This window comes from Equus quagga, chromosome 5 (assembly GCF_021613505.1).
Source record: "Equus quagga isolate Etosha38 chromosome 5, UCLA_HA_Equagga_1.0, whole genome shotgun sequence".
NCBI lineage: Eukaryota > Metazoa > Chordata > Mammalia > Perissodactyla > Equidae > Equus > Equus quagga.
Genome location: NC_060271.1, coordinates 103,210,875 through 103,223,268, shown reverse-complemented (window position 1 = coordinate 103,223,268; position 12,394 = coordinate 103,210,875). Strand labels below are relative to the sequence as shown.

The following is a 12,394-nucleotide window of genomic DNA, read 5'->3' as shown; positions in this document are numbered from 1 at the left end:
TAGAAGGGACTCACAGGGTGGATAATGTGAAAATTATTTATTTAAGGTCTTCATGACATTTGAATACACTTTTAAAATATGGCGAATATTTTAAATGGATTGAAGACAGGACAAAAAAAACGCAATAGAAACTGTCCCGAAGACAAAGGCTGCCATCTCATCCACACTGCTTTCCTACCGTTGTCCAGGAATCTCAAATACGGTGCTCAATCACGCGAAGAAGAGCAATAAACTTCAATAAATTTTGTCTTATGAGGTTGTTTCCCTACCTACAACATAAGTTATCAAGGTTGAAGGTAAAGAGTTAAAAAGACATGAAAGAAACCCCAAAAACAAAAACAATCTTTTATAAAGCCCAGGAAAATCATAAAGACTCCATATTTGACTTTAAAATGCATTATGTAATATACTGCTTTCTAAGTATGATTTACAGTCCTAGTGTTATATTAAACTTGATTTTTATTCCCTAAGCACTCACTGGATTAGGAAATGTAAGCTCATGAATGCAACATTTTGTCTGTCTGTTCACTGCTGAGTCGCCAGTGCTTAGAACAGAAACAGAAACTGGCTCATGACAGAGGTGCAGTAACATGGGGTGAAGGAATGAATGGATGACTAGGTAATACAAAGATAGCCAGGCTCAGATTTTTAAAGAAAAATAATAAGTAATCATCTGAAACCAATTAACAAATCAAACAGGTATTTACTATTTACCTGTTATAAACACTTATCTTTTAGGTATTTAGGAAATACAAAGACCCAAATTGCCATCATGATGATTTAACCAACATCTTATATTCACATGTGGCTTCCATGAAATTTTGCCAAAAAACAAATTTTTGACAGGCACGACAAAGCAACACAGGCCCAAAAAGAAATCACGGAAAGACTAAGAAAAAAGAGGGATGATCAGAATTTTAAAGAATTTTAAAAACCCTACCCATTCATTTTTATAGCTTTCGGTAGAGATTTTTTTCAAGGAATTCACAATGCATGGCAGATAATATGAGAAAGAAACAGGAAAAATGGAGACAACCAAAGGAAAAAAGAAAAGGCAAAATTAAGGAAAAGTGTGTGGGCCACAGACAGTTTTTGAGACTGACAGATATTTTAGAACTTCAATAACATACAGAATTCTAGGATATTCTGCAGGCCCTACCCACAACAGGTGAGAAATATGCAAGATTTCTCATCTCAAATATACTGGTACTTGCCTGATCCAAACAGTAACAGTAAGATTGGATGTTCCTTATTCCCATCCAGTGTTTAAGCAGGAAAACTAAAGCATCAAATTTTGGTATTTAGACCATCAGTCAAAATAAACAAACAAATGTGTCTTACTATCATGAACCATCACCAATCTTCCAACTCATTTTTAGTAAAGAACAAAATTTAACATTTTCTATGCAAAACATACCACTCCAGGTTACTTTAATTACCAGCCCAAGGTATTGCATTGTATGATCCAGCGTGTGTTTATGATACACTCAATGTGTTTTTAATACAAGCCTCTCATTTGCACTCCAAAATGCATTGACAAGCTTTATTTCAACACCAAATGTAAATTTCCTTTATGATTTTCTAGGCTTTCTAAGGAACACTCATGTTAGTACATACCTTTAACAGCCAATCCCTTCTGGCCTACTGCAGCACAGGTATAACGCCACCAAGGGCATCCCAGGTACTGAGTTTGGTTCCTATCCTTCCAGGAATTGTTCATTCATTGACGTGCTCATTATAACAAATATTTATTGTGTACCTACTTCTACAAAGCACTGTGCTAAGAACAAAGGAGGAAAATATGTAGACAAGATCCCTGTTAAATTGCAACAGTTCCATGAAAGAGAATTCGTTGGGAATGGGAGAGTGGTAAGAGACAAGACTGGTGAGGCAGCAAGAGCCAAACTATTATATAGGACCTGGTCTGAGGGGACTACAGTATTTTACATAGGAGGGGATGGGAGTAGGACAGGGCACAAGGGTCAAGTAAAGATTATGTGTAACATGATGAATTACATGATTAGAAAAGATTACTTTGGATGTAGCAAGAAGGAAATGGAAAGAGATAAGGGCAGACGTAGGGAAACTAGTTGGGAGGCTCCTGGAGTAGTACAAACAAGAGAAGATAAAAGTCTGGAGTAAGGGAAGAAGATGCAGATAAAAAGAAAAGACCTTTGAAAGACATTTAAGGGCTAACAGCGAAAGAATGTGGAGACAGGCTAGATATAAGGAGCAAAGGAAAGGTCAGCAGCCCTAGGCTCCTGATTTGTGGGAATAGATCTTTGGTGGGGCCATTTGCAAAGACACAGGAGTTGGGATGGAAAAGGTAGATACAACTTCATGAGTTCAATTTGGGACATGCTATTTTTTTTTTTTTAATTAAACAGTCTTTGTACTTCAAATGGTCTTCGCCCATTCCAGATTCCTAACAAGTTGCCTTCTTTGACTGAACCCCATGTACTGCCCACCTCTTTAATTTATATTTCCTGCTCTTCCAGTGCCAGCAATTACCTGGTAGTTGCGTTCTGAAATGACAATATTATAAAACCCAATTTACCCCAGGGAGGAAGTACCTTGCTCATCACCCAGTTATTTATTTATTTAGGTTATTTTGTAATAGTTAAAAATATTACTTAAAAGCCATAAATATCACTAATAATAATAATAATTTCTTTTCTTCCCTTTTTAACTTTTATATCTCTCCGAAGAAATGATAGGGGGTAAAAAAAGAGAGAAAAATATACTAATTCGAGCTGTTTTCGTCTGCCGACCTGAATCCGTGTCCATTGGAATAAGGCCTTCTGGGGAAGAGCTCTGAATGACTGGAGACACAACAGCGGAAAGCCTGTACGACATCAGAAGGAGTTTCTCCACCACAGCTCTCCACTCACTCACCAACTGCAGGCTGCTGCAAGGACATCAAGGAAATTTATGCTAAGAGCAAAAATCAAAAATTTTAAATGCAAATTAATAGATAAAAAGGAGTTGAAAGAATTTAGGTTTCAAAATTGTGCAAACTGTGAAATGTTTGAGACATAAAAATATGTATATATGTACATTTTCTAACCTACTTTTTAAATATCTTTAAGGCAATAAACTACATTCCTTTCCCAGGAACGTACACATCCTTTCCCAGGACACATTCCAGTAAGAATTTAAAGCTCAGAAACGAGTATGCAGGAGAGAGCTGGAGATACTCTTACTTTAGAGATAACTTCTGCAAAGCTGCTGTTATACAGTGCACTCGCCCATACATTGGAAACGATGCCGCCGCCTGGAGCAGAGAATTTTCAGCCTGAGATACTTCTTCCTCTAGATTTTCCAGCAAGCACTTGATAACTAGAAAAAGCAAACCAAAAACCAAAGTAATGACAGTTTAAAAACATTTACAAATTTGTGAACAGCAAAACAGTTCCCACAAAAACACCCAACTCAAATGAACTTTACACTAAAGATTTTGAATTAAAAAAAAGAGATCTTGCAAGGTTATCCAGCCTGTTATCCATTTCCAGTTAAGATGGAACTGAGTACCTTTCCCTGACTTCCTGGATCCATTTACAGCAGTCACTCTGATAGTCATTCTTCCTAGACACCCTCTAGGTGGGGTAACAGACTCCAGGCCTGTGTACTATGTGCTACCTGGACAGCAGATGTGTTTTTATTTTTTTTAATAATGGCTTTACTAAGACATAATTTACATACCATATAACATATATTTTACATGTACAAATCAATGGTTTTAGTATATTCAAAGATATGTGCAATCATAACCACGAATTTTAGAACACATTCACCGTCACCCCTCAAAAAACCCGCACCCATTATCAGTCACTCCCCTTCCTGCACCTCTCACCTTCCCCAGGCCTAGGAAACCACTTAATCTATTTTCTTTCTCTACACATTTGCCTATTCTGGACATATCATCTAAATGGAATTGTACAATATGTGGCTTCTTTCACTTAGCACGACCTTTTCAAAGTTCATCCATGTTATAGTATGTATCAATATTTCATTCCTTTTTACGGCTGAATAATAGTCCATTGCAAGGATGTGTCATATTTTGTTTACCTATCAGTTGATAAGCATGTGAGTTCTTTCCACGTTTTGGCTACTATGAACAATGCTGCTGTGAACATTCACGCACAAGTTCTTATTTGGATAAGTTTTCATTTCTCTTAAGTATCCGCCCATGATGGACTGAATGTTTGTACCTCCCTCAAATTCACGTTGAAGCCCTAACCCAAAACGTGATGGTATTTGGAGGCACCCTTAGGAAGTAATTAGATTTAGATGAAGTAATGAGGGTGGGACCCCCGTGATGGAATTAGTGTCCTTACAAGAAGAGAGACCAGAGCTTGCTTTCTTTTCTGTGTGAGCACAGAGCAAGAAGGCTGCTGCCTGCAAGGCAGGAAGAGGATCCTCACCAGGAACCAAAGCTTGAACTTCCCAGCCTCTAGAACTGTGAGAAATAAATGTCTGTTGTTTAAGCCATCCAGACTATGGTACCTTGTTAGAGCAGCCTGAGCTGACTAAGACAATGCCTAAGGGTGGAACAGTGGAGTCATATGGTAACTCTATGTTTAACCTTTCGAGCAAATCCCAGATTGTTTTCCAAATGGCGGCATCATTTGACATTCCCACCAGCAGTGTATGAGGGATCCCCTTTCTCCACATCCTCATCAACATTTGTTACTATCTGATCAGGGCCATCCTACTGGGTGTGAAGTGCTTGCTAATGGCTAATGATACTGATCATCTTTTCATGTACTTGTTCATATTAATCTTTTTTGAGAAATATCCATTCAGATTCATTGTCCATTTTTCAATTTGCTCACAACCCTTTATTAGTGAGTTGTAAAAGTTCTTTACATATTCTAGCTACAAGTCCCTTGTCAGATAAAGGATTTGCAAATATTTTTCCCATTCTGCAGGTTGTATTTTCACTTTCTTGATGGTGTCCTTGACACACAAAAGTTTCAAATTTTGATGAAGTCCAATTTATCTCTTTATTCTTTGTTACTTGTCCTTTGGGTGTCACATCTAAGAAACCATTACCTAACCCAAGATCACAAAGATTTGCACCCCTATTTTCTTCTACAAGTTTTATCATTTTAGCTCTTGCATGCAGGCCTTTGAACTATTTTAGCTAACTTTTGTATATGGTATGAGGTAGCAGGTCCAAGTTCATTCTTTTGCATGTGAATATCCTGTTATTCCAGCACAGTAGCTATTTCCCCTCACCACTAAGATGGAGAGGGTTATATTTTAAATTTTAGAATTTACTGGTATAACCAGTAAATTATTAGTATTTAGAATATATAAAGAATTCCGAAAAAGCAATAGGAAAAGGCAACCCCAGAGAAAATTGAACAAAGGACACAAACAGGCACTTCACGAAAAGGGGAAAGTGAAGAGCTTCTACACATGTAAAAGGGTGCTCAATTACACTAACAATCAGAAAAATGCCAGATGAAACCACAGTGAGATGCCATTTTATATTCAGGAAAATTTTAAAGTCTGATAATACCCAGTTATGGTGATTCTCATAATTTATTGGTGAGAATGTAATCTGATAACCTATTTGGCATCATCTAGTAAAGCTGAAGATGCACATACTTTATGACTAGGTGATTCTACTTTTTTGTTTACCATAAACTCTCAGACATGTCTATTAGAAGATTTTTATAAGAATGTTCACATTGGCATTATTTATTTAGAAAAAAAGAGGTCCATCAATAGGAGAATGCATTAATAAACTGTAGTAAATTTGTATAATACATATAGTACTATTTATATAAAATTCAAAATCATGTAAAAGTAAATAATATATTGTTTAATGATACACACACAAGTGGTTAAAATCATGGTAAAAACAAGATGAAAGATTAATATAAAACACACAACAGTAAGCATATGGCAGGTGGGGAGAGCTGGGATAAAGGAGAGGCTTCAAAGGTATGGGTGCTATCGTACTTCTTAAGGTGGGTGTTCTCACCTAGCTTGGGAACTAAACTTGTGAAATTTCTATATTAGTACTATTTGAATCCTATCTATACTTAAATATTCTTTGTATGTTTGAAGTATTTCATAAAGTTTTAAAATGTCTTTGAATTTGAAAGCCTTTACAGGAAGCAGGAACTCCCAGTTCACCCCAATTGCAGACCTCTTCCTATCATCCTGTCAGGTCCTGTTGAACCGGGCCCTGAAGTGATTAGAGTGGGCAAGTGTCATCTCCCCTGGTGCTGTCATCTCTCTATTTCCAGATCTATGGCGACATTCCCACCAGAACTACTACTCATGGCCTCCTAACTTTCCTCCATTACTAGTTTTTTCGTGGCTTTTTCTACCACCTTGCAGAGAATAATTTTCTATATCTCTTTCTACATCTGACCTCTTTTTTTAAAATAAAAATCCTTATCTGTCCTTAATTACAGTGCAGTTCCAAAATGAAGATTTACTGGCATAAAATCCCCAACAAATGTTTGTTGAAAATCACTAGATCTAAACCAACTCAGACCCTAGGTTTTGGAACTGGCTGTATGGGAAGAGTAAAAGGCAGGAGTATGACAGCCAGTTAAAACATAAACCCCAACAAAGAAACTACGCTCTGTATAGAAAAAACAAAGATGATCTGGCTATAGTCACAGTAAAATTTCTGCGGGAAAAAGAAGTACATTGTTAGTAAAGAAAGAGGTCTTATTTGAGCAAGGGCTTTATTAATGTACAGTTGTATATCTACTTATTTAACATGAATCTTCCCTTTAGAAACAAGTGTTATAGCTGAGTAAATCATTTCTTTGCTTAAAAGAGAAACTCAGGGTATTCCTATATGCCGGTAAACTACTATGCTGGTAATCTCTTAAATAAAAAACCACAAAGTAAATGTTTAACCAGTTGATATTCTAATCAAATGAACAGTGAGAGAGTAAGATATTGGTTTTGATAAATAAGAGCAAAAAGTCATTACAAACCCATTAATGTGTTCCTTTCCACCCAAGCAGCAGACTTATCTCCATCTTCACATGCAACTTGCTGAGTTTTTACGTACGCGGAAAGAGATGACGGGAGAGCATTCTGCCAGATTAACAAATTCAGCATGTAGGAAGCTGTTACACAGTCATATGGTTTGGTGCTTGTGCTGAGCTCCAGTGCTGCCTGGAATAAGCCTTGGAGTTTCTCTGAATCCTGGAATAAAGCACAGACCCAGTAACTGTCACTGAAATATTTCTTTAATTTGAAGGAACAGCATATATTTAAAAAGAGAGCCTGCCATACAACTGTAACTCAATATGAACATTAATTCATTTCCCTTTCTCCCTGAATATAGGTTAGAGCTTTTATTATAGTAATTAATGATTATTACTAATCAGTTCTAGTGATGAGAGTCTTGAAAATAATTTCAGTTGGAAAATTCAACATTGATAAAGCTTCTTTTTAAAAGTACGTCTTTCTTCAGCAAAAACTATACTTTTTCCTGTAGAAATTCTGCTACGACCATAGCCGGATCATCTTCATTATTTCCACAGAGACCAGAGTTCTTTTGTATGTCAAGGTTTGCTTTGCCTGGGCATCATACTCCTGCCCTTCCTTCCCCCTTTCCACAGAGCTAGTTCAACAGAGAAAAATACAAATCCATACAAAAATACAAATCCACCAGGCTATTCCTGCCGAAGCTCCACGTACACGCATGGAAAATAAAGTGATCAGATCAGCCTCGGAAATTCCGAATCAGAGCTCCCACACCTATATCTCACACAAACATCCACTCACATAGCCTGTCCCAAAGAAGCGAGAACGAGGGACAGTTCACCGTTACACGCACGGACAGCAGTGGGCTGAGGGGAGGAGACACAGGTCTTAGTCTCAACTCTGCAGTTAGCAAGTTGCTCATTCACCACAATGGAACTCAGGGTTTTGTTGCTCAATAATATTGATTCTACTAGGATTACTCCATAACTGTCTAATGTAAGGGAAATCATTATAAATTTAATTTTGAATTTGATTATAGGTACACCAATGTTTAATGTCTTACAATTTCAAATAATAGATATCAAACATACTGATTCAAATAGCAGTTTATTTCAATTTAAATTCTTTGCTGTTTGATATGTTTAATTTTCTATGACCTAAAAAACTTAAAGATAGTAAAGATCAAATCTAAATAAATATTAGAAAGAACCAATTAAGCAACTAAGTCATTTTTTGTAACTGACCGTTAAGTCCCTGAATTGCTTACCTAAGGAACTAGTAAGAAACATAATCAATAGCCTTTGGAGTCTAAAATATCTTTGTTCTATCATCTGAGGTCAATCAAAACATAATATAAAGACCTTGGATATGCAGCTCCATGAGAAAGAAGGGTAAGAGAGTAGGTGAGTAGTAAAATCATATATTAGAAAGATATGCCATCAAAAATATGTGTATAGAACAGATTAGCGGCTACCAGGGGAAAGGTGGGCTGGGGGGTGGGCACAAAGGGTGAAGTGGTGCACCTACAACACGAATGACAAACATTAATGTACAACTGAAATTTCACAAGATTGTAACCTATCATTAACTCAATTAAAAAAATAAATAACTACCATTGAACGTAAAAAAAATATATATATGTGTATAGAGTCTTTAGGTTATCAATCAAAAAATGCTTTACAGTTAACCATAATAAAAAAATTAATTATATATTATATAAAGTATGCCCAAAGAAAGACTTTGGAAATATGTAATTAATATTTTAAAATCTTGAATGCCTATTCCTATGATCATTTACTAATATGCAAGCCAGATCAGATAGTATAACCACCAAAATCCTATAGCAAGCCATATGTGCTACTAAGTCTGCTGAATTCTACAATTAATGGCTATAAACCAAAGCACACGTTTACCAAATTAGAGATACAGAGGCCCTCTAGGGCCCGTCACAGGTTAAGTAAGGAGCAGGTCTTTCATATAGGTGCTATCATAGACCTTACCCACCCCAGATACTCTCAAAATATTTGCCAGGAATGAGGCATAGTTATACATATGATACAAGGCTACAGTGCGATGAATGGTAAGAGGCAAGTGGGAGGGGTGTGTGGGAGAGAAGAAAGGAAATAGAGGAAGAGAAAGCATCTGCTTTAAAAACTACATGGTACAAAAATTAGAAGCCTAAGCACCAAAGAAGCTTCTGCTCACCAGGGAACCTGCAAGACCACAGGGATAGGTGGGCACTGGAGAGCAACTTACAATACAGACCCAAGTTAGAAAAGATACTCTGAAATATTGCAATGCCATCTGGAAGCCACAGAAACAGACACCTGTGCTCTCTGACATGTGGTCCTACAGAATGCCACTGCATCTACAAGCTGTCACGCCCTAAAAAGAGCCTAATAGCCAGAGACTAGACCATGGCTCCGCTGCAGGCCCATAGGTGCCCTTGACCTCTGTACAGCTCTAAGAGAAAGCCAGAGCAAAGCTCTTCAGCCGGTGATCTCACAGCCTCAGAATAAGCCTCAAGGATACAGCTGAGCGCCTGGGTTACGGGGTCCCCTGCAGACCCATCTCCATGTTGTACCCTCACCCCTGAGCCCGTCTTTGGTTCCCATCCTAAGGAAGGAAGTGCAAGTTGTCAGGAAGAGAGTGGGGGCTGGGGATGGGGAAGAAAGCCTAGAGACAAGTGTTATTAACCTCAAGGACTCTGAGTTTCAGTCTCAGTTTAGCTATTGCTTGTTGGAAAATCAGAAATGTGTTCTCTACCTCACTTACACTCAGCTTCCCAGTCTACTATCAGGGAGATTATCTCAAAAACTCAAGTTACTGTAAGTGATACTGTAAATGATGTGTTTTGATCGAACATTAACATGTCCAAGGGAACTGAGGAGACCACAGTTAACTAAAATCTACCAATAATCTTGTAAACGATAAAACCTACTGCCTCCTACACCTCCCTTTTCATCAAAACAATAAAAAAAGCAAAGCTCACCGATCTCAGCTTTGTTTTCTCTTATAATATTTCCTCCTTCCCCCCCATCCATCCCGACCTCCTCCATCCACCAGCCTGCAGCAGGAGAGGTATTGACGACAACTGCAACAGTCAGAAGATGTAAGAAGGCAGATGCAAAGAGCATGGACAACCCACAGACTGCTTTGCCTGCCGCTAAAATAGAAAGTTTTCATGCACGCATCACATTTACATTTACATAGGAAAAGTCCAAATACCTGAAATTGTACAACTGTTTTTGGTAACTTCATTAGAAGATCAAATGCTAATATTTTCACTTCTTCAAAGGTGCTGGTAAAACATTCCACTAGTGTTTGGAAACGACCAAAATCAATGTCATGACTCAGCTGATACACTGTTTGGACTCCACCTAAAAGACAAAAGGTTTAAAAGTAAGAAAAGAAATCAACATTTTGAAGTTATTTGGCCAAATTTATAGAAAATTAGTATAAAAATTCACATTTCATACTTTTATTGTGCTACCCACAATAGCATAAAAGAATAATTTTTCCATTAATTTATTTTTCCTAAGAATGATAAAATAGTATTACAATTATCCAAATAGGAAATAAACATTTTTTTAAATTTGTTTAAAACCACTCCATTCTTTTTCAGTCATATATTATATAAACGATACCTAAGTTATTTTTTTGAATAAATTTAGCAATACAACTTTTTAAAAATCTTCATAAAACTTCTTGACCTAGAATCCAAAGTCCTACCACGTCTTAGGTGAACTGACACAGAATAATCAATATGATGACACATCCTAATGGAATTACTGGGCATCAAAGATAAGGAGTCTTTTAGCCATTCAGGCAAAAAGCTCAATTCATCTACATAGCGGAAAAAATTAGGCTGGCTTCACTCTTCACCATAACAACATACGATGCTACTAGATAGAGCAAAGGTTAGAAAATCCTCAGGGAAAGGAGACTTGATGAAAAATTGTATGTCAAAATCTTATTCCAGTATCAAGTAGAACAGTAATATACACATTTTTGATTATGCAAGAAATTAAGAACTACATTTCTCCAAAAACTCTTTTCAAAGAAAGACGAATTTCAGCCAAGAAGAAATGAACAGAAAAACTATCACAGAAGAATGATGGCAGCCACTGGATTCATTTAACTTTAAGATTAAGACTAAACAACTGTGGGAATAATAGGTTTCACAGCAAAATGTGAAGAACATTTACTAAGCTTTAACAAATTAACCCCTGACAATAACTGAAAACATGCCTATGCTTACTTAATTTGAGGAATACTGTTCAATATAAATCAGGATGTGGGTTATTTAATCTTAACTCACAAGTTATTGCAATCCTGTGAAATTCCTGGAGCAAGCAAATGAAGTTTTTGTCACTTCACTCACATACCTGCTCAAATTTGTTTCTTCTTTTCCAATTCAGATGCCTTTCATTTCTTTTTCTTGCCTAACTTCTCTGGATCAAACTTTCGGTACAATGGGGAATAGCAGTGGTGAAAGTGAGCATCTGTGTCTTGTTCTTGATGGTAGGAGAAAGGCTTTCAGTATTTCACCATTGAGTATGGTGTTGGCTGTAGGTTCTTCATGAATGTCTTCATCACATATAGGAAGTTCCCTTCTGTTCCTAGTTTGCTGAGTGTTTGTTTATCGTAAAAGGGTGTTGAATTTCGTCAATGCTTTTTCTGCATCAATTGAGACCACCATGTGTTTTTTTCCCTTCATTCTAATGCGGTATATTACATTGACTATTTCTTATGCTGAACCACCCTTACATTCCTGGGATAAATTCCACTTACTTACTAACGGTGTATAATACTTTTAATATGCTATTGGACTTGGTTTGCTAGTATTTTGCTGAGAATTCCTGCATCTCTATCTATAAGGGATACTGGCCTGTAGTTTTCTGTTCTTGTGGTGTCTTTGTCTAGCTTTGGTATCAAGGTGACGCTGGCCTCATAGAATGAGTTAGGAAACGTTACCTCCTCTCCAATTTTTTTGAAGAGTTTGAGAAGGACTGATGTTAACTCTTTTTGAAATGTTTGGTAGACTCACCAGTGAAGCCCCTCCCTCTGGACTGTCCTTGCTGAAAAGCTTTTGATTACTGACTCCATCTCTTTACTTATTACAGGTCTGTTTAAATTTTCTATTCCTTTTTGAGTCAGTAATTTGTTTGTTTCCTCTAGGTTATCTAATTTATTGGAAATACAATTGTTCATTGTATTGTCTTATAATCCTTCTTATTTCTGTAAGGTCAGTAGAAATGTCCCTAACTTTCATTTCTGATTTTAGCTATTTGTGCCTTATTTCTTTTTTTCTTAGTCAGTATAGCTAAAACGTTGTCAATCTTATTGATTTTTTAAAAAACCAACTTTTGGTTTCGTTGATTCTCTGTATTATTTTTCTATTCTCTATCTCATTTATCTCTGT

At 36.8% G+C, this 12,394-nt stretch overlaps 1 protein-coding gene across 8 annotated transcripts in view; it reads right to left on the bottom strand.

Moving 5' to 3' along the window:
• Positions 1-12,394, bottom strand: part of THADA (THADA armadillo repeat containing) — a 308,391-nt gene that overhangs the window by 265,027 nt on the left and 30,970 nt on the right. For all 8 annotated transcript variants that reach the window (XR_006888570.1, XR_006888569.1, XM_046660638.1 and 5 more), the window contains exons 16-19: positions 10,198-10,349; positions 6,972-7,185; positions 3,204-3,339; positions 2,772-2,908 (exon numbers count right to left, since the gene is read on the bottom strand). Coding sequence is in view for 6 of the 8 variants with exons in the window: in XM_046660638.1 (XP_046516594.1) it covers positions 2,772-2,908; positions 3,204-3,339; positions 6,972-7,185; positions 10,198-10,349 (639 nt within the window). In the remaining 2 variants the exon portion in view is untranslated. The remainder of the gene's footprint in view (positions 1-2,771; positions 2,909-3,203; positions 3,340-6,971; positions 7,186-10,197; positions 10,350-12,394) is intronic.